Source organism: Leptinotarsa decemlineata, unplaced genomic scaffold, assembly GCF_025532065.1.
Source record: "Leptinotarsa decemlineata unplaced genomic scaffold, Ldec_3_MD MMD2_tig00026340_RagTag_RagTag, whole genome shotgun sequence".
Classification (NCBI taxonomy): Eukaryota; Metazoa; Arthropoda; class Insecta; order Coleoptera; family Chrysomelidae; genus Leptinotarsa; species Leptinotarsa decemlineata.
Genome location: NW_027412694.1, coordinates 12,321,921 through 12,345,646, shown reverse-complemented (window position 1 = coordinate 12,345,646; position 23,726 = coordinate 12,321,921). Strand labels below are relative to the sequence as shown.

The following is a 23,726-nucleotide window of genomic DNA, read 5'->3' as shown; positions in this document are numbered from 1 at the left end:
GATGGTCGCGAAAATGATGATTATGAGGAAGAAGTTATTTTAGATAGTCTGTATGTTCCTGTTAATCATAAATAATGTCAAATAAAAAACTTTGAATTATTTTCATGTTTTATTTATTTAAATCTCATGAAATACAATAGAAAATGATTACAAAACAATAAATATGATATAAAATACAATACATGATATAAGTCAGTTACAAATAAAAAAAAGATCATAAAACAGTATATGATAGAGTGAAAAAAAGTGTCAATATCTGCTATGAACTGAACCATCCAATGCATTGTATGTTAAAACTGTATCATGCAAAATTAATGCATATACTTTAGTGTTGTCTGGAAACTTGGTCTTCCTCGTCTCAAACTCAATCTTTATATCAATAGTTGATGATTTTGTTGCATTCGGTTGATGGGAACAATCGATGACGAATAGTGGATTCTCTCTAAATTGCCCAATGTCCATCAGAGGTTCACTCATATCTTTATCATAATAACTTCGCTGGAAACTCTCAAAAGCATAATAAGCAGGAGCATCAAGTTTTTTATCGAAATTCAAATTCCAACGCTCATATGGATAAACTTCAGAATTCAAGTATACTCGAATACTATTGATATCAGCAGTTGTGAATTTTGTAATATCCTGTGTTCTATCTTCAGATGTGGTAGTACTTTGGAATGCGATGATGACAAAACGAGGAGTTTCCAATGCATTAGTTGTTTTGATGGCCCATATGTCTGAAGAAGTCCCACGTAATGATGGTAGTTCATAGAGGTCCCACATACGATACGCCAACTTGATTTTGGCATTCAGACCGCTTTTGTTTATTCTACTCAAAAGTTTTAGCTTGTGTTTATCATCTGGTACAATATGTCTTATTTTCCATTCGATTTTATTTATTTCCAAATCAGCATCAACCTCACCTATATACGAGTTTTTGAATGATCGAGCGATAATCAAAATTAATTCCTGTTTGGCATTCAAGATACTTTTGTATCTTCAGCAAAACCCATCAAATATTTCAGTGGAAGTTTTCCACTAAAAACATGACTGTTTGTATCCAAGATATCTTGCTTCAATTGTGAAAGTCCCCAACCAGATGTCAATAATGTGTTAGCATGAGATTGTCCAAATGATATCATGGTTTTCATTGTAGATGTTATCCCAGGTTTTCTAACAACAGCCACTTGTTCACCACCCATTTCATAACGAATTTCGTCAAAGAGAAATGCAATTGCATTATTCGAGAGATAGCATGTTTTCGCTACATCTTTGGGGGTGAATTTACCTTCTATGTAAATGAAGCTGTCGGCAATATCTAGTATAACATCTTGATTATTGATTGCAATTCTGATTTCATCCGAATTCCTGAATAGCGGTGATCCATAGGGCTTATATGTGTGCTCATGTAAACTTATGAGAGAATGATCGAGCACTGGTTCATTGAATATATTCAACTTTTCACTGTTTGTTTCGAGCACCATTGTTATTTTCTCACTTTCAATCCAATCGATTTCAAAAATTTAAGATCACTCACAGACAGAGCGTTATATGCTAACTGTTTAGCATACACTTGTGGAATGAGCTTCTTTTTATGCACACTTTTCTTTTTATGCACACCTTTCTTTTTGATAGTGCAACTCGTTTGGGATTGTTCAATGCGATTTTGTCTATTGTAAATGAAACCCATAACAACAGTTATTCGATTTTCTTCAATTCCAAAATAATGAAAATCTCTTCTTCACTTCCAAAATCGATAAGGTTATTTTTTTCATCCAAAATACGCACTGTAATGTTGTGAATCAATTGACGACCTTCTGGACTGACAGGCATATATATAATACTGTGTGGTTCTTTAGTAAGATTGTAGCCAGGTTCAACATCAATATCGAATGAGAAAAGAATGTGAGATTCTTCACCATTTATATATGAACCTGATATTATATTGCAATCTAAGCGGATAAGTCTCACAGTTGTAATGTTTATTGGTAATGATGATTCATGTATCTGATTTGGTGGAAATATTCCATGAGCGAACCCCATCATTTCTGCTATAGAATTTGGATGTGTCAGATCAATTTCATATTTGGATCGCATTTCACATTTGAATGTATTATTATTGGCGTGTAGATAGAAAATATCATCTGCAACGACATCATTTGGTTTTTTATCATGAAACAATCTGAACATGATATGTTTCTGTATGACGGCATTGATCTCTTCTATTTCGTAAGCACCACATGGAATTTCAATTGTCAACTTTTGGGGTATCGATGAGTTGTCATTACTGATTCTAAAACTAACTAAGTTATTAGCTTCAGTTATATTATTGATTGTATTGCATCCATAGAATCCCAAAAGTCCTAATCCATAACGACTGTTCCTATCCAATTCAATTGGTGGAAAAAAATCCGCACTCAAGACACTTGTCCCGACAGCTTGTAGCTCGAACTTTCGTGACATGACTGATGAATATTTTGAAACACATTTCAATTTATTATTGTACACAGCAACAGCACATTTGAGACAATTTACACTTTTTGGAAGGTGTTGTATTGTAATAAGTATCATTTTTATTGATACCAATATTCACATCCTCTATATTACAAATACAACACATAGATTTTCGAGGTATAGGACCATCATTAACATCCGAATCTGAATTTTGATCGTGGTGGTGCTCATAACAATATCTATGTTTCATTATATCGATGTCATCTTGCAGATGCTTAGGCAACTTTTCCCAAACATATGCAATCTCATGTGCAACACATGCAAGTATCACTTCCTTAGGCATATTTGCAAGCATCACTTTATCCATTTTTTTCAAGGTACCATATTTTGAAAACATTCTAAGTGAAAACCCCATTCCCTTGATAGCCTCCCGATCCAGTTTTGGTGTTGAATCCATTTTTATTTGGAAAATTATTTAGAGAGAAACTGCAAGCACAAGTGACCACAGAGAACTGTATTAAATTTCTGTTGTCGATCATAGTTATATTTGATTTTTACATTCGAACATTTTCGAAAGAATCGAGTCAATTCCAATGGTGGGGGTAGATCTCCAAAACTATCGAAATATGTGACTTCTTTCCCACATTTTTTATATGCCACCCAATGTGTTCCTGGTCCACTTATTCCATCTAAATTAACAATAGCTGTCTCGTTTTGTTTTGGACCTGAAGATGGTAATCTATCACGCATAAAAACACCACGAAAATGTGGAATTTTCATTTTTTGTGCATAATAACTGAGATCGAGATCAGTAAGAGGCCTCTGAGGTAGGGGTTCAATCAGTTTTTTGTTTTGTTTGTGGCTTTGTATGGTTTTAAATATAGTCCTAAACCTTTACGGTATGGTTTGAGATATATTCCACTTCCGCGTTTGCCTAATGCTACAGCCTCCATGGTTTTATTGTGACGATTGGCTTCCATTAAAGCCGCTCTGCTGGCTTTTGCCGAATTCACGGCCTTGGTAATACCAGCAGCGGCTCCCGCCAAACTTCCTAGTGCGGATAGTCCAGCAAAAATTGGTATCAATGGTAAAAGTCCACCGATCTTGGGAACAGGAATTATGCGTGGTGTGCGGATTTTCTTCTTTCCACCGGCAGCTTTAAGGTATTTACGTGCCGCCTGCAATGCCACAGTGATAGCTTTTTTGCTATTATTCGTCACAAATTGATTCCCACCAGCTTTCTTCAATACATTTCGCACTTTATGGACTATCCCAGCACCAAATGCAACTTTTTTAATATTATTTTTCTTCGATTGTTTCCTCTTACATTTTTTCTTATTGGTACTACAACCCATGCCCATATGTCTTTTCGCTTTCATAATGTTGGTGACAAGTAATGCAGCTGCTCTTTCCCCAATACTCGCGTCCTTTGATTTAACCCTATCCCAAGCGCTGTATTCAAGTTCTTTGTCGGCTAAATGTCTTGCTGCAAGATCAGATGGATGCTTAGAATATTGAATATCGTGTTTTTTGCATTCAATATCTAATTTATTGATTCCAGGATCGTTACGAGCTAAACGTTGTTTCAATTTTGTACCCGGTCCACAGTATTGATATCCTCCAGGTAGATGTAATTCGAAAGGAAGTTTGTTTATTAAATCATTAACAAAACCACAACCTCTTTTAATTTTACGATCACTTTCAATACGTCCGTATCGTTTGATGGTACACATTGAAATGAATAAGCTAATAACATTTATATAGTCTCCAACCACGGCACGATGCGCATTGTAAAACAGAAAGAAAAGTTTGCTGTAGATAATCTAGATGAGAAATTTGGGTGTGGATTGAATGGACAAAGAGTATTCAGACATGGTCCACTACTTCCATCATCAGTTCGAGGACTCATTATAGGACCTTCAAATTGTGGAAAGACGAATGCAATGATATCACTATTAACACATCCACAAGGATTGAGATTTAGAAATGTGTATCTCTATTCGAAGTCACTCAATCAACCTAAATATCAGTACTTGCGAAGTGTTTTGGAACCTATAAAAGGATTAGGTTTTTATACATTCAGCAATAATGTAGAAATAGTGGAACCCTCCGACGCTAAGCCTAATTCTGTTTTCATTTTCGATGATGTGATATGTGAAAAGCAAGATATTATTAGATCATATTTCTGTATGGGACGTCATAAGGATGTTGATTGTTTTTATCTAGCACAGACATATTCACGGGTACCCAAACAGTTAATGCGTGATAATACCAATTTCATTATAATGTTCAAACAAGATGAGACGAATTTACATCACATTTATTCAGATCATGTTTCACCCGATGTAACATTCAAACAATTCCAATTGATGTGTGTTAAATGCTGGGAGGATCAATATGGATTTCTAGTAATTGATAAGGATAGAAAAATAGATGAAGGTAGATATCGCAAAGGATTCGATAGTTTTATATACCCATGATCTTGTTTTTGAAACTTATTCGATCACTGAATATTGTAGAGGTCAGTTCATCAACGAATTGAGCTATAATTTAAAAAGGGCATTATGAATACAAAAAACGATTCTGAACATAAAAACAATGAAATGAATTTGAAACGTCAACTAGTAGAGACAACAGAAGCTGTCAGACAGAAATTCAACTCTATCAAGAATGATAATATTGAAAATCGTTCGACACTTGAAAGATTGTATGAGCCCATAATGAAACCATTGAATGTTTTATCATCAAACGCTACTTCTAAATCAGCAGTGTTATCACCAAATCGTGGATTTGTTCAATCTACTTCAAATTATCCCATGAGTACTCCAATAGGAAGAAAACAATCTTTTGATGGTGTATCATCTGTGAATAGTGACACGAGCACACTTCAAGACGATATGAGAACAACTCTATTCGAAACACCATCATCGTCCCACATCGATTCCTCGGATCCTGACATCTCACCTGTTATGAATGAAAGTGGTGAAGATGTTTTGATGAAACATTTGAATAATGTAAAATCTAGAAATCCAGCATATGATGGAACATTTGGCGTACGTATGGATCCAATTACACAAAAGCTGAAAATGGGAAGTCTAGTGGTACATTTCAAAGATGGAAACATTTCATTTTGGGATGCTAATAAAGTGAAAAAATATGAATGCGCAGGTAGTCCAGAATTATATGATATGATCTTTTTGAAGAATCCACAAGATGTTGATAATGAAGAAACTCGTCAAGTATATTCCAAAATATTGAAAATAACGAATGCTCCATATAAACAATATCATCTGAAGAATGGTTTTAAAAATACAAATTCTAAAAAATTTCGTGAAGTCATCAAACCACTATTAGACTCACGACAATATCCAATTAGGAGTAGAAGTAAAATTGGTGGAGCACTCAAACGAGTGAAAATGGAGAAAACATATAATTCTAAACCTGCGAATTATGTGTACTGGAATTCACCGAAAGAGTTAGTTGCTCGCCTACGACTATTGGTAGCATCAAAGTCAGCTGGACATACCGGACATGATAATGAAATAATTTCAATAATTGAAGAATTACGTGAAGAAGGTATAATATATTAATATATATCCATAAGTAATGATCACTGTCACATCATCATTCAATGCAGTAACATTATCACTTTTTTTCTCTTTAATCATATTGAAATAGAATGACTAATGAAGTAAGTGATATCAAACGACAAGTTGTTAATGAATTACATAGACCTGCAAGACGTAATTTTCGTAGAAGAATAACTACCATCAAAGGTTTTGCAGATCTATGGCAAATAGATCTAGCTGAACTACAACCTTATGCAAAAAGTAATGAAGGATACCGATATATACTTGTAGTAATTGATTGTTACTCAAAATATCTATGGACTGTGCCAGTTAAAGATAAAACAGGTAGTACAATAACTAATGCAATGAAATATGTACTGAAGAAAGCCAAATTTTCCCCTAAACATATACAAAGCGATCAAGGGAAAGAATTTTTTAATAGAAGCTTCTCATCTCTCATGCGAGAATATAATATCAATCATTATTCAACATTCAGCACAAAGAAGGCAGCTATAGCAGAAAGAGTGATTCGTACAATAAAGGCATGGCTCTACAAGGAATTTTCGATGAGAGGTCACCACAAATGGCTTGATATTCTTCCAATTATAACTAGTAGATATAATAATAAAGTTCATCGTACAATAGGTATGGCACCCATCAATGTTGATTCAACAACAAAATTGAAATTCAAGGGTATCAATGGAATTGGAGGAAGACAAAGTAAACCCAAATTCCAATTGAATGATATTGTACGTATAAGTAAATACAAAAATATTTTTGAAAAGTCTTACACTGCGAATTTTACCACGGAGCTATTCAAGATTGTTAAAATTAATAAAACCATCCCAACGACTTATAATCTTGAAGATATGAATGAACAGCCGATTAGAGGATGTTTTTACGAAGAAGAGTTATTACGAACCGAGAATCCTGACGTATATCTGATTGAGAAGGTGTTGAAGAGAAGAAAAAATAAAGTATATGTAAAGTGGTTAGGTCTTCCTAGCGAACAAAATTCTTGGATTGATGAATCAAATATGGTTTAAATGTATCTAATAGTGACTTTTATGAATAAAGTAATATTAAAGTTCATTATTGTTTTCATTTCAATTATAAGTATGTGAATTGAAAAATATTGCAGCGGTAAACATTGCCCCAGCCATTCGCAATGTTCTGTGTATACCAAACCAAATTAATTGTATACTCCATTCCCGCTTATATTTTTCAACTCACGATATTGAAAACACATTATCATTCCCAAAACTAATCGCCGTCACTTTGAAATGCAGTATCCAACTCTTTTTGCCAATTATCTCTCACTGATAATGCCGTCTCATAAAGCTTAGTCGACTGCTCAAGCTCAGCCTGAGCTTGCATTCTCGAACGTTGATGGAATTGCTTATCTTTACCTATTTTTGAACGGAGTTCATCAGCATCTTTAGACATTCTAGCCAATTCAACCTTCGCTAATGCAATCTTGGCATCTAATGCTTCAAGAGTTTCATTATTAGCATTAATAGCTCGCTCACTCTTTTCGAGTTCAGCAATAGTCATCTGTGCCTTTACAAGACGGTATTTTGCTTTCCTTTTCATTTCCCCAAACCGATGGAGGGGGCTGAAAGAAGATAGCGGTTCAGCTTTCAAATCACTCTTCATTTCTTTAGGAGTACCTTTTGGCTTCCTCTTCGATCTGACACTTTTCGTTGCGGGTTTTTTCTGTCGCACAACACTTTTGGATTCTTTCTTTTCTTTAAAGTCAGTGACAATCGATGAAGATGCCTTAGTAACCTTCCTCTTGATTGTTCTAGATTTCTTATCAACACCAAGAGGAAGGGTAGATGAAGAGTGTTTGAGTGATGATAATTGCGAAACGATCGGATTTTCAATAATAATTTGCTCATTTGGTTCTGGCACATCTGCAAAGTTAACGAAGTCGTTAATATCAAAATCATTTATCGAATCTTGACTCGATAAATGTAATACTGGAATATTTTCAAAATCAGTCTGATCGATATCAACAAGTGGTGAACCATCTTCAGCAATCAATAGCGGCATAGAGCTCATGATTATTAAGGTCTGAGGAATGATATGTGATAGCAATAGAATGTGGATAGGAAAGGTGATGATGTTACTGAGACCTCACCATTTATAGAAGAAAATAAACTAGCGCATGCGCTCTTTTATCAACTGGCACATGCGCTCTCTCACTAAACTATTCACGCATGTAACAACCTTTGTCATTTAAGAGGAAAACTTTGTGTTGCATGCATGTATTTTTAAATGTTAGAAAATAATACAAATAAATTCAAAATATATATATATATATATATATATATATATATATATATATATATATATATATATATATATATATATATATATATATATATATATATATATATATATATATATATATTAATAATAGAGGACAATAACGATAATAAAAAATATAAAATGAAAAATGTTAATATGTCTCTGTGGATGTGGAACGTTCTTTGACTCTATTCCTCAATAGTCGTTGCTCGTGCGTCAAACACCAACATTGAAAAAAATGGATTCTCCTATTGGGGTAGAGTTGACCAACCTTCTCACACAGATCCCAAGTACTTCTACATGCATTGCATACATGATTCCAACAATTCATGGAATATGTATCACAACGCAAACAACGTTGCAGTGGAGTTGGAACGGCAGCACAGGTACCGCAAATATTTCTACAGATACCTATATTGTTAAATATTATAGGTTCGGAACACTTCAGACACTGTAACTGTTGTTGACGATAATCCGATTTTGTTCGCTTCGGTGGATGAGAAGGAGGCGATAGTTGAATCCGCAACACGCAATCACTACACATACCAGTACATGGATTGATTGAATCCTTAGGTCTACTTATTTGACAAAAGTAGCACACAATAGCCCCTGCAATCATCATTGGGTAGACACACACTTTTGGTTTTTCATTCTACTCTTTTGGAAACGGCATTTTACTAATTCGATTAGAAATATTAAGAGATGACTTACAGAAACTCTGAATGCTCTCTCCTACACCTACGATCTCTATTTATACAAATCAACATCATGTGAAAGTATAGTGGGATAACTTCTCCTACTATTCCACTCTAAACGAGTCAAGTGGGAGTCGCATCACCTCCTATATAAGTCGACTTGCAAACCTAGAGTTCATTCATTCACTCTCTACAACTGTGATCAAACAACAACAAGATGAATTCTGCAAAAATAAATGCTGCATTAAATAGAATATCTGCTGTTGATGAAAACAATTGGATAGACGAATCAGATGATGAGGATGTCAATGTTCCGCTAGAGGAAGTGATAGTTGAAGCAGAAGATGTTGGAGTCGATGAAGATGAGATAGACGAAGTTGAAAACGAGGCCAACCAAAGCGACGAAGATGATGACGTGATGGAGTTTGAGAGGGTCATGGATGAAGAAGGAGATGATGAAGGGATAGAAGCTGACACAACTGAAGGCGATGGTGCTTTGAGGATCGGTATGCGAACGCTTAATGTCAGTGAGACACTGGAAGATCCCTTGGATTTGTATTGTGCAATGGATGCATACGTATTGATCAGCACAATAGATGGAGAGAACAAAAAACTATGTTGGTGCTGCTTTCGGTTTTATTCGCATAGAAACAATAATGGAGGGTGGTATGCCCATGTCAACACCCACAACACTGTCTCAATTATGGAAATGGGGCAGAATTGGTGTGAAGCTTGCGAGAGGCCACTAACAAACTTCACCCGAGTATCTACGTGTATTATATGTAATAATGTCCAACCTGTGGCACAATAACCGTGGACCTAATGGTCAAAAAAAAACAACAGCCCTTTTCAGGGCTACATTATTCACACAAACAGTAGTTAGTTGTATTAGTATTCATAGATTATATGACAAATGAATACTTTGACTAATAAAAGTCTAAGTAATTTGTTAGTCTTTGAATATCTATACATTATATGACAAATAAATTACTACTTTGACTGAAAAGTCGATTTTTGGAATTTGATAGTCATTGAATATCTATGCATATGATGAGTACTACTTTAAATGAAAGTTGAAGTTGGCATTTTGTCAATCATTGTATGCATATAATGATGAATACTTTTACATACATACATTTTGTTTGAGACTATAATGTTAACAATGGTATGAACCTGTTTCTGTTTGAAAGTATAATGATAGCTCTGAAAAGAGCTATTTTTTTTTATTGTTTCAGTCTTCAATTGTAGCCCTGAAAAGGGCTGTTTTTTTATTAATCCATGCAATGGTATGGACTAACGCTCCTCATCATCATCAGAAACAATGATGATTGTATCATCATCTGTATCTGATGATATACTGATGATGTCATCCTCATAATCATCTGAATCAGACGATATACTAATGGCATCATCATTAGCATAATTATCTAGCTCGTTATCCTATAGATCGTCTAACTCATTGACATCCACCTCTAACTCTGCCTCTACTTCCTCTTGCATACCTTCTTCCATACGTGCCGGGAAATCATCAGGTAGATCATAGATACGTTGCAGCATTTGTGCAAAATTTGTACTGAAATGATCGAACGTTGAATCTATTCCATGTACCTGGATGGGGCCTGTACTCGTCATAGAACACTCTGGTACACTCATCGGTTCGGTGGTGGAATCAGCACTCGACATTGTGGAAGAATGATATAGAACTGGGATTGATGCTTTATTTATATTGGAAAAAAAAGGAGGGGGTGAAGTGTAAATGTAGAACAATTCAGTGTTTGAAATTCGAAGGCAATAAGAATGACAATTTTCTTGAAATTCTAAGTGATTATTATTATGAGAAACTCTGAGTGATTATTATAAAAAAAACTAATAAGGGAGAGGGAAAAAGACACTGCCCCAACCTCGCAGTGCCTCGTGTACACCAACCAAAAAGTGTGTACTCCGTGGAAGGAAAGGAAAGGAATAGAAAGGATGGGAGAAATGAGGAAACGATTACATATCATCGTCTGAATTCAGGACTTCATCAATCAGGATAGGGGATGGTGGAGGACTATCATCGGACTCATTGTCAGCGTCACCGTCATCATCGTCATCGCTGTCGTCGTCGTCTGTGTTTCCGGACTGTGTATCCCATTCGTAATCATTCCGCCAATCATAGGGATCTGGATAATCCCCATCAGACAGGTCCGCTTGATCGGTTCCAGTAACGTGAAGCACTTGTATCCGATCATCATAAATTATGTCATCATAATTCATCGAGTGAGGTGCCGTCGTGGAGGTAACGAAACCTTCATGGATAGAAGCCCAGTAAGGATGTTGATGCGCTGGGTCACTGTACGGCTCAGTAGTTGAATCAGGTTCCATGTTGAAGGTGGCTGATCAACTGAATATTCCAACTGAATATTCCAACTGATAATTCCTACTTTTATACTTTTGAAAGGGAGTGGGGGAGGAGTGGGGAGGAGAGGGGATTAAGTGGGAATGAATTTCAAAAATGACATGAGCTATATTCCATGAAAGAGAAAATTGAAAATACTATATGAATTATATGAAATATACTTATTGATTTCATTATGAAACATATTTTCTTCCCAAGAGATTATTTACAATAGATTAGAGAACACAAAAATTGATGTGAGGTATTTGCATAGAAGAACTTGTAATTGAAATAAAAAAAGGAAATAATAATGAGACGAAGTGAAGAAAAATGCTCCAACCATCGCATTGTTCAATGTGTACCAAACCAAAACAATGTACACCCTTAATTTCACTTCTTTTTTTTTTTTATTTTATTTTTATTTCCTAAAATTACAAACATAAACTTAAAACTATCTTAATTAAATATTCCTAACTAACTTAAAACTAATCTTACTACACTTACACTTAATCTATGGGAAAGTTTTTATAAAAGTCACTAACTTTTTATAAGTCTCTATCGAAGAGGTATCTGCTTCACACTTTTTCTCCAGAGATGCATACTTCCGATCTAGTTCGGCTATTACTTTTTCTGCTTCCCTCCGTCGGTTAACAATTTCAGCCATTTCGCGCTTCCTTTTAACCAACGCGGCCTCACTAGCTCGAGAAGCATGTTCTGCTTCCTTACATCTCTGTAGAAAACTGTCCAACATTTCACTAACCTCTCCGATAGGCTGTCGCACTTGTGGCACTAACACTTCAGGATTCGTCACCGGTGTTGCCAGCATCGGCGAAAGCGGCACCACCGACGGAGTGAATACGATGGGAGCCTCCTCCGATGGGGACAATACAACTGGTGGCTCCTCCGGAGAAGGCGACCTAGGTTGTTCCACTACTGCTGCGGGTGGTGTGGAGGGCCTTAAGCTGTTTGGAGCGGTCGACCAACTACCTGCATAAGGATTAGTCCTATTGCAAGTAGCTCGGTACTTAGAAATAGGACCAACCTTCGCTGCAGGTCGTTGGCAAACCTTCTTTACAGGCCTGACTTCCTCCTCCTCCTCGAATAAGTCAGGGCTGGTGGATCTGCACCTAACTCGCGAAGTGGATGCCTTCTCCTGCTCTGTCATAGGCATGATGGATGCCACAGCGTTATTTAATTCCTGAGTGTTGGATGCCATTCTGAAAATGTAAAATAATACAAAGTTAGTAGATGTAAAAAATTAAAGTACATTGTTAACTTACTCAAACTTAGCTCCTCGTCGTATAGTACACTGCTTCTGGTTGAGTATGGCTGGACTGCTCTGGATGACTGGAGTTGTCGTACTGAATGTAGAAGAACGTGCTCCTCGGGGTATCAACATCATTGGGAGTGGAGGGAATGAGGTGGGGGCGTGCATGCGCAATGGTTGGAATATGGTGGGGCGAGAAATGGTAGGAAGTGGGCGGGGTGAGCAATGGTGGGAAGAAAGCGGGCCGCGCTCCGCGCGGCTTACGCCCCAATTCGCTACGCTCGCGCCGGCGCGAGCGTAATGGGGCCACCCACCACCCCGGGGGGAGGGGGGGGGGGGGTGGGGGTGGGGGGCGGCGGGGCCGCGCTACGCGCGGCCCCGCCGCCCCCCACCCCCACCCGCGCGCTTCGCGCGCCGTGAAACCTAACCTAACCTAACACCTATGACCCTAACCTACAGTATGTATTAATCTAATCTAACCTAACGCGGGAGTAAATTCACCATGTTGGTTCAATTAATACGTCATCTGTTGGTTTTGGTTTTGGTTCTATTATTCTAACATTTGGATCAATGTCCAGTCCTGGATATCCCAGTCCACCTGATGGCCTGACTTTATGGCTTTTCTCCAAAACTTCAACTCTCTCTTCTAGTAAATCATACTTTTTCATTGTAGTCCCTGTTATGTTTGACATAGCATCAAATTTTTTATTTGTAGACGCTGTTATGTCAGACATTTTTATGTCCACATCATTTGTAAGTTTGTCAAATTTACGAGTGAAAGTTATCCGAGCCTCTGCAATTTTATCGTCAAATGCTTGACGGGCATCGCGAGCAATATTACCTATTGTGGATTGTATTGCAGCTTGTAGGGCTAGAAGTATAACCTCCTTCGTTCCGTTAATTTCCCCCTCAAGATATGATACAGTTACACAATCACTCTTGTCAATTGGTTCGCTTATATTTTTCAATATTTTTCTTTGCATGTCATAATGACCATCTTTTGTTAATTTAAAACCAATCCCGGGAGGACCTCGAATGACATTACCACCCAATTTTCTTTTTCTACCAAACTTATCGATTGTTTTAGACATTGTGCACTCTACGATGATTCTTTTCAAACTGATATTTCTTTCATTTACATTATGCTATATACTTTACAGTAATTGGTTAGGAAAATAGAAATGAAACAAATAATATTTTTATCATTTTTTATTCATCTAAGTAACTTGGTAAAAGTGATACATATACAATACATAATACAATAATCACAAATAATCACAAATAAGAATGCTCCGGTTTGAAGGAATAAGCAATAATACTTCGAATTATAATTCAATTATTCATCTCTACAGTCAACAAATTGATTAGTTGGTCTAAGGCGCTCTCTTGAGAAAAAGAATGAACGATTTCAGACACCCAACGAATGTTATCATTAGGATCATTTCGATAAAATTCTATATCGCTATGACCCCATGGAAGAGTTCGAGTGGTATTCGGAATGATGAATCTCTTGTCGTCATGATACGATAAAGCGACTTTATTTTTCAATTCAGTGTAAATATCATGCAATACGCTTCTGAACGAGTTCATCTTCCTGAATATCATACCTCCCTCTTCAATGATTTTTTCATAGTCTTCACATGTCAATTCATTCTTTATAACAGATCGTTTCACACCTTTGGCCTTCTTCAGTTCACCATCAACAGATTTCACGTAATACGCTTTAGCACCTGTACCGTAAAAGCTGATTATTGGATCATTTGGGAATTCATCTTTGAAATTACCCAGAACTGACTTTGTCACTGGAATATTGAATTGGTTTCCTATTTTATAATTAGATGTATCGAACTTATTTATATTATTTTTGATAAATTCATAGAAATTGTCTGTATTTACTTTGAGAATAAGGGAGTCGGTATCAGTGTAGAGTAAGGACGCATCTTCTCCAAACTGTTGTTTGATACATCCATAGAAAAAATCATACATAACTGTTTTAGATAATTCTAGAATGGAAAATCCTAAATATAGTGGTTTATCATAATGAACTTTTACTCTAGCCAATTGAATGGCAACGAAATTTTCTGTAAAAATAGAGCATTTTTTAAAATTTGGTCGAGATATGAGACAACTAGCACCTATAGTTCTTTTTATATTTTCCCAATGTGTAATGAGTCTAACATCAATTCTATTGTCTACGTTTTCCATTGTTTTTCCATAGACTGCATTATTCATTAGTTTGTAGAAATCTTTTTCAGATTTGTTATTAGACCTATTACGCATTTCAGTATTCAAATCTATATAAGGCTTCATCCAACATGATTGCTTAAACCTCAATACTCTATGTGTGTTCATCACTATCAAACCATGATTGACAGCTTGCTGTAAGTTTCTATAGTGAACAATATATTTTCTTTTGTCGTTTAAATTTGGAATTAATTTGGGAACTTTCGATTTTGCATATGGAGGTATCAAACGTTCAACTAAGAATGGTAAATCGGAATGTTTATCATGAAGTTCTTGGGGATAATGTATATCCACTTCCAATACATATCCATAAGGACTATCGATATCCACATTCATTATATCAAGATTGAGAATTTCATGAGGTGCTAACCATGAAAATTCACCTGTTGGTAATGGTTGCGACATGCTGTGACCATATAGATTTGTTGCATCCAAATATGAAATGAATGAAGATGGTTCATTTGGATTATAATCCGGTAAAAATGTATTGTTTGCTTTATGTTTCCTTTCACTACATTGACTTATTCCACCACGAATACCTTTTTGAAAGAAGTGAACCATATCAATATCAGTTAGTAATTCCAATTCAATATTAGTATATTTCAACATGGCATCCCACGATAATCCGGGTGCAGTGAAGTATTGTGCCGGATCCAATTTATATTTATCAACAGATATATTTCTAAAGTTTTCAATAATGTCACATAATAGTAACACATCTGACTTTAAATATAAATCAGAGTATTCACCCAAATCCTGACATTCGAATAAATTCCAAACAAGTTGAGCTCTCCCATAATCATTATCTGATATATGTTCACAATTGAGTTTATCATAAAATTGATTTTTGGTTGGAAGTCTTGGATGATTCAGTTTTTCGATGTCATCAACAAAACTATAGGGAAATACACCTTTCTTTCTCATCAAATTGAAATTTTCAATTTGTGGGAAATGTTTGCGCATCTCGATACACTGATCAGATGTTAAATTTGCACCTAAATTCTCCAAAGAACTAGGCATGAATCTGAAACTATCAATGAATCTCATTTTCAAATAATTCTTCTTCACCCTACCATCTTTATCCGTATAGGAGTGTGTAAAGAGATGTTTTGTGAAAGATATATATTTTTCATTAGTTTGTGGGATGACATCCACTTTATCTTTGTTTTCATACAATTCCTTTATGAATAAATGACAATCATATCCACTGAGATTGTGAAAAATTATAGGAATGAAATTTGGCAATTTAAAATTCAAATTACAAGATGAATGAGCAGCAGGGGACCTTTTTTTTCCTGTGAGGTGACAATGATCCCTCACTTTGACTTCGCCATCATTAAATTGTTTGGAACAAATGCCACAATTTGTGGCAGAAGCAAACTGTTCCTCTTCCTCAGGAGTTTGTACATCCATAGGAATAGGAAACCTGAGATGATTTTCATAAATATTTTTCAAATCATCTTCGATTTTGCTAACGAATTTTTGGGCTGCATCCACACCCCTATACGAAACAAATTTTGATAAATCATCATTGTATGAACATTTAATCAAATAAGCAAATGAATAAGGCTCATGTTTGAATGTCTTGATCGAATACGAGTATTCAGGATTTGGTTTAGTGGTTTGAATCGGCTTCAGTACTGATTCAAAATCTGCATACACTACAAATGGTACCTTCATTTGTTTCTCAAAGTTTTCAAAAGTTAGTATATTTTCAGGTACCGTTTTCCCATATTTATTGACTTTGAAATTGGTTGATGGTGTTGTAGTACTCAAGTGATTACAATCATTTATCTTATGACGTAATAGTAATTGTTCATTAGAAAAATATAATAAACAGCCATCACAAAAATATTTCTTATGTTCATGAGCCGATAATTGGCTTGAAACTAATCTTGAAAGATCTTTGATCCAACAATAATGATTATTACCGAAATCATCTGTGATAAGTAACAAATTGACATGTCTTCTAAGTCTTCTCTGAGAGTAACGTAATGGTCCAATTATTTCATACATTATTTTACCCTTCTCGAATTTACTTTCTAAACCGTACACATTAACTGAAATATCATTCTTGTCTTCAAATTTCACAATATCTTTCAACTTTACCGGAAAATTCATACCTGTTACATCTATGACTGTACTGAAATGTGGATACGATGAAACTTCTGATGTTCTATCGATTGCAGGATGTAGTGCTGAAGTGATAGTCCATGCAAAACAATGCTGATCTTCATTACGGACATTAACCACGGCCTTCCTACGCTCAATACATTCAGGCAGCTTCACATATGAACATCCACTGAGCGGGCTGTATTTATTAATGTTCAACTCCAGAAACATGATTTTTTCACAAGTCCAACCTTAAATACAGAACAATATTACTAATCCATCCAATTAAAACTTGGTAGAAATGTTTACCTGAATCACGTTCCTGGAATTCTGTAGTTTGAGCGATAATCCCATTTCGAAATCCATCAAATAAGGAATTCAAATCAGTAGATTGATCAACTGTTCTATTCAGTGAATCAAATGATTTCGTTTCCTTCAGGTCTTGTGTTTGTAGAATATAACTCCCAAATACTTCCATATTCACTTTGATGATTTTGTGAACCCTGATGGCCGATTCCAATAATTCTATAACTTTCTGCCTGATTTCATTAAAGAATAACATGTAATCGGTGGAAACAATGGAACTCTGCACCCTGTATGTCGCAATCCGACGTTTGAAGGCGCTCTTTATAATTTTAACACCATCACTGAATTGAACACATGTATTATTCTTATGTTGTAGAGTTCTATTGTGAGAATTCACTTGAGTCAATGGAATCATCACATTACAACAATTACATGTGTACATAGGTGCTGCAGCGTCATCGAATCTCACTCGTTTCACTGATGGCCCTCCTTGGCAACTCTGGAGCTGATGACGACGAAGGTTGTCACTACGGGTAAAAGATTTACCACATTCACAAGAATACATTTTCTATGATATGTTCTCACTAACTCACTCGATGGAAACTGACATAACCAACACTCGCCCGCTTCTTAAATACCATAATCCACGTCGCCTGCGCATCACCGTAGAGAGTGAGGGTAGGTAAGGACACATCGATGCATCCGCTAGAGATGTCTGACGTCACAGCCAAGCCCATCTCCCAATTTGATGCGATAACAGTTGCCGGCACGAGCAAGCAGTGATCGTTGCGCTCTCGGAGAGGGCAGACGTTTGCACAGTCCTCGCCCGCCTGCGTGTCACCATCAATAGCGAGGGTAGGGTGATGCGTTACGTCACATCATTCACTGCTTCGAGAGCGATAGCCGAACAAGCAATTGTCGTTGCGCTCTCGGAGAAGACAGACGTTAGCACAGTCCTCGCCCGCCTGCGTGTCACCATTGATGGCGAGTCTGGGGCGTTACGTCACATCCTTCACTACATCGAGGGAGGTGAGAGCAGACCGATGAATACGCATTACTCTGCCACACGTCGTGGAGTGAACATGTCGCTCTCTAGCCGTTGAACGGTTATTGCTGTGACGTCACTCCACTACTAACTTGGTGCCCTCACACCGATGGAGCATTCATTACTTGGAGGATCTTCGAAGTATGCAGACGTATGTTTGTACATAGACAAACAAGCACATGATGAAACCCTGTACCGTGCATTCTCTAACACACACACACACACACACACATACACACACAAAATCTCATATGAAAAAAAAAATCTGAACGATCCATGCACCAGACACTTCAAGGTCACAACGCCTTGACTTCACTGCACAACAAAAAAAAGCAAATAATACGTCATATTGGTGGGGGGAGGATTAGAACCGGGAAAAAATTTCTGAACGATCCATACACCACACCCTTCAAGGTCACATCACATTAACTTCACCAAACAACAACCAATAAAAAAGCAATTAATACGTCATAGTGGTGGGGGGAGGCTTAGAACCGGCTCAAATCTCCTACTTACCATTCAACAGATGGGACCTCTCATCTGGACCTCTCATCTGTTTCAACTGTTATTAGTACTCATTGAGGTCCCCAAAAATGCTTTGTTTTTAGCTTTTTTGTGTTTTTATTTGCCATGATTGTGCCAAGATATATTGGTGTCCAATTTAACACCCAAGAATCTTATCTAAGCAGAAAGTGCAATTGTCTGACTCGACATTATTATATGTCGTTTTTTGCTTCACACATGTACCGTACTGTTGGTTTTTTTTTAGCGAACGATGATAAACCATCTTTACGTTGGACAGTCCGAGTTCATTCAATATGACATCTATATGCTACTTTGTTTTAGAGAGTCTCAATAAGATTATCAAAATTTAGTCTGCTATCAATGTGTAATTTTGTATGAAGTTTGTTCTCAGTTGACTCTTCTCCGTTCTCCTTGTGAAATATTGTCAATCTGTCCTGTGAAAGCGACAACATTGGTCATTGAGACATTGAAAGAAAGCTTATTTTAGTCCTCATTTTGTAACTACGTAGACATCTTTATGAATTAATTTATTCAACGACTACAGTGTAAAATATCCAGTTATTTTAAAATTTGGCAAAACATTTATAAACACCAAAAAACACGTGTTTCGTCGTGTAATGGCTTCTTTGGGTGTGTCTTTACTGACTATATTCTACGTATTCAATGCTCAATATACCTAATTTTACAATTTGAAGCACCTACATTTCAAATACCTGAGTTTTACCTGAGTTTGTAATGAATTAAATTACCTGAACCAGTTTCCACATTAGAAAAAATATTTAGTAACATGGAGTTATTCAATCCTAATTCAGTAAATTACCTGCATTCTTGAATTTATTGATTTCTTAACATTTTAGAAGATTGAGTTTCACACTTTTCTCTTCTGAATATTACACGTCGTATTTATGGTTGAACTTATGTCCTTCTGTCTGTTTAATATCTGTTTAAAATTTGTTTTTCCGTTAACCAGCTGTCGCACCCCTACGAACGACAATCCTCAGAAGTCGAAACTTGTGCGAGCTAAGGATTAACGAGGTCTTGCCTTTTAACATGTGATTCCTAACACTACTAAAATGTGGTTTGCAAACGTGGAATTGGTCTTTCTATTTACAAAACTACTTCTATGCTCTTCAATTCTTTGGAAAAATTTTCTTCCTTTTTGGCCAATATACAGTTTTGGGCAAGAGCCATAAGTCAGGTTATATACTTCTGATCTATCAGACACCGAAGTTTTGTCTTTATTGTCTTTAATATATTTACTTAGACTATTCGTTCTTCAAGCTACGTTTACGCATTCTTTCTTGGGCAATTTTACGGGTGGGTTTACCCAAATATGATAATGTCCTATAACTGACATTATCGCTGAATGCAGCAACTTTATGCTGGTAAGGGAGGGTTTGTGCAGGAATTATGTATAATAATGTCCGTGTAGAATGGTTAATGGAAAATAGCAAATTCATGTTTATTGCAATTTTTCGTGATGTCAAGGTCAATTTATTGAATTATTTACCTCTCTCTCTCTCAGTGGTGAATTTTATTGACGGGTGGATAGAATTAACATATTCAACGAACTTGCCTAATTGCCTATCTGTACCAGTAAAACAGACTATCGTTCTGTAGCAGTACAAGAAACTGTTAGTTAACTGATTATTATAGATTTCATACTCTATGTTATCCATGAAAATTTCAGCCAGCAAAGGACTTCACTGCATGAATGAAATTTTTCGTCAAACTGGAAATAATTTTTAGATAGACAAATAATAAGAAAACCTGAAATTTCCTGTTTCATTAATGGATTGACGTGGTTTTTATCTGAGATTGGCGGAATACTGGGAAATACATTTTGGACATCAAACGATATCAGTTTTGCGTTTCGAGAAGAATTTCGTTTTTAATATTATTCACTAATTGATAAGAATTATACTTGATCTTGGCTTGAAATTGGTATAGGTTTCAATCAATTGAATAAGGATTTCTGAGATTTTTACGGTAGGTGCCGTTACAAACGACACCACAGGTCTAAACCGGAAATTGGTTTTGTGTAATTCAAGTATCGACCAATTTCTTCATATATGAGCCTTGAGCCTTGAGGTACGCCAGTCTTCATGTACTGTTGTTGTTTTCACTATATGGCTTCGATCTGATATGTAGGAATTACATTCAAGAGCAACACCTCTAATTCCGTAGTGCTGAAGTTTCTGTCACAATATTTCATGATTCACGCAGTTAAATGCCTTTTTGTAATTGTCCGTTGAAAAATGACTAGTTTCGGCGCTTACACGAAACATCTTCTTACAAAAAAACGACAGAGAGTCGTTTTTTTATGAAATTACATTTACGAACAAATTGAATTATTGATTCCTTCGGTATCTGGTCTTACCTAACACATCGATTCGAACCGCATAATATTCCCCTGTAATACGATACGAAAAGTAAAGAGCTGAAAGGAAAACATCGGTGTATGTTCACGATCTCCCCGACAAAGAAACGTCTTTTGGTGGAGTACAACACAAACAAAATATGTGTAAACACACAAAAGGCCGTCTCATATGTCCATCTACTCTTTGATCTATGACGCTAACCCAAATGGAGTTTTGAACAGTCTTAGAATGCTAGTATTTTCTTATTGTCGGAAAGTCTGTAGAGTTTCGTTTCAAGTACTCAATTTAGAAGTTTCAGATTTCTTGATCATTATTAATAAAATATCGATTAATAATTTTCAGATGTAAAGTACTCTTTGATCTATGACGCTAAACTATAAAACAATTTTTTATTTCTGACCGGGATATTATAAGCTTATATCGTCATAGTTACGCTATTAATAAAGAGGGTCATAACTCCCTTGGGACATTATAGATATTATAATTCCCTCTACCTTTCACAAGTAAAAATAAATAGAAATGAAAACTGAACCATATTTTATTTATTCACGTCATTACAAATAATAAATGTACAATTTTAAAATGTTCCCTGAAAATTACGCAATAAATGAATATCATTAGGAGCGTCCTTTAGGAATCTGATAACATCTTTAGGAGATAAAACAGCAGACTTTTTCGGCTTATAACTCTTAATCTTCCGTTTCAAAAAAGCCTGTAGTTCATTGAACTTGGTGATATCTCGTTTCTCATGTATAGTCACCATCGATTTTAGCATTGACCATTTAGTCCATAAAGAATTCGGACTATACGTTTCTGACTGAAACGAATAAACACAATTACTACCAAATCTACCGAAAAACATAGAAAATTCCTTACCAGTTCTTGAAAATATGCCAGAAATACAGTTTCAGTGACATCTTTTGGCATAACATTTTTCCGTGTCAGCCAGTCCAGATATATCTTGTATTCTTTTTGGTATACGGCTTCACTTTTCGATGGAATTAATGATTCTCTTGCTTGTTCAGCTTTTTTCAAAATATCCTCCATTATATTTGGGGTAGAAAACACGTTTTCACCGCAAACACAGCTTGATAACAAAGTTCTGTTTATAAACAAGTAACATAGCAACAACCTAGCAACAAGAAAACTCTACTATAATCAACGGTACCTGATTCAAATATACCGGGAAGGTAATGAATTGGTACATTTTTCCGTTTCAAAAATGAAAAAAAAATTTATTGAAATCGGTCAGAAATAAAATTATCTATGTACCACGGGAATTAATGAGCCTTAATAACCTCAGGCAATTGCTGTCCCTCGGGCCAGAAGCCCTCGGGACGCAAACTTTGCCATCGGTAATTAAGGCCCTCCTAATACCCTTGATACATAAATAACTATTATTTTTACTAGTTATCACCCAAAAATGGTCAAAGCAAATAATGATGCTCTATTTTTAAATTTGAGTCGAACTCTTCAATTTTGTTTTGTTACTGTCAATAGTATTTATCAAACGGATGATGAAAGCCTATACTTATAAATACGATAGGCACTTACTTAACACTCACTCAGTCATCTTTTTTTTTCTGTATTGATAAGTGTCTTAGGAAGCTAAAATTTGGTATATACATGCTTCTTAGGTCTTAGATGCGCACTAAGAAAGGATTTTTTAATATTCCAACTGTGGCTCCCCCACTGAGGATAAAAGGGACGCGTTTACCTATGAAAATTACCTTTTCATCACTATGTCTCCATACCTCTATATTTTCGGAGGCTGAAATTTTGTATGCCGGTTCGTTTTATGTTGTAGATGTGCAATAAGAAAGGATTTTTGTATATTCCAACTGTGGCTCCCCCACGGGGGATAAAAGGGGCGCGTTTACCTATGAAAATTACTTTTAATCACTATGTCTCCATACCGCTATATTTTCGGAGGCTAAAATTTTGTATGTCAATTCGTTTTATGTTGTAGATGTGCAAAAAGAAAGGATTTTTGAATATTTCAACCGTGGCTTTCCCATTGGGGATAGAAGGGGCACGTTTACATATGAAAATTACCTTTTCATCACAGTTTTTCCGTACTGCTATATTTTCGGAGGCTGAAATTTTGTATGTCGGTTCGTTTTATGTTGTTGATGTGCAATAAGAAGGGGTTTTTGAATATTAATTTCAACTGTGGCTCCCCCATTGGGGATAGAAGGGGCGCGTTTACGTATGAAAATTACCTTTTCATCACAGTTTTTCTGTACTGCTATATTTTCTGAGGCTGAAATTTTGTATGTCGGTTCGTTTTATGTTGTTGATGTGCAGTAAGAAAGGGTTTTTGAATATTCCAACTGTGGCTCCGCCACTAGGGATGAAAGGGGTGCGTTTACCTATTCATCACTGTTTCTCTGTACCGTTATATTTTCTGAGGCTGAAAGGTCCTTCAGACTAGGAAAAAA

At 36.0% G+C, this 23,726-nt stretch overlaps 2 protein-coding genes across 2 annotated transcripts in view; one reads left to right on the top strand and one right to left on the bottom strand.

Annotated features, from left to right (window-relative positions):
- The window catches only part of LOC141485860 (S phase cyclin A-associated protein in the endoplasmic reticulum-like), a 252,152-nt gene that overhangs the window by 126,593 nt on the left and 101,833 nt on the right, over positions 1–23,726 (top strand). The gene's annotated exons all lie outside the window — the stretch shown is intronic.
- Positions 21,697–22,491, bottom strand: LOC141485872 (uncharacterized). The gene is made up of 2 exons (XM_074183438.1): positions 22,162–22,491; positions 21,697–22,102 (listed from the first exon to the last, which is right to left on the bottom strand). The coding sequence occupies exons 1-2, from the start codon at positions 22,330–22,332 to the stop codon at positions 21,863–21,865; spliced, it is 411 nt and encodes a 136-aa protein (XP_074039539.1). The 5' UTR covers positions 22,333–22,491; the 3' UTR covers positions 21,697–21,862.

Coding starts and splice junctions, on each gene's coding strand:
- LOC141485872 (XM_074183438.1), bottom strand. CDS start 22,332: ATGGAGGATATTTTGAAAAAAGCTGAACAAGCAAGAGAATCATTAATT. Junction 22,103..22,161: donor TGGCATATTTTCAAGAACTG/GTAAGGAATTTT, acceptor TATTCGTTTCAG/TCAGAAACGTATAGTCCGAA.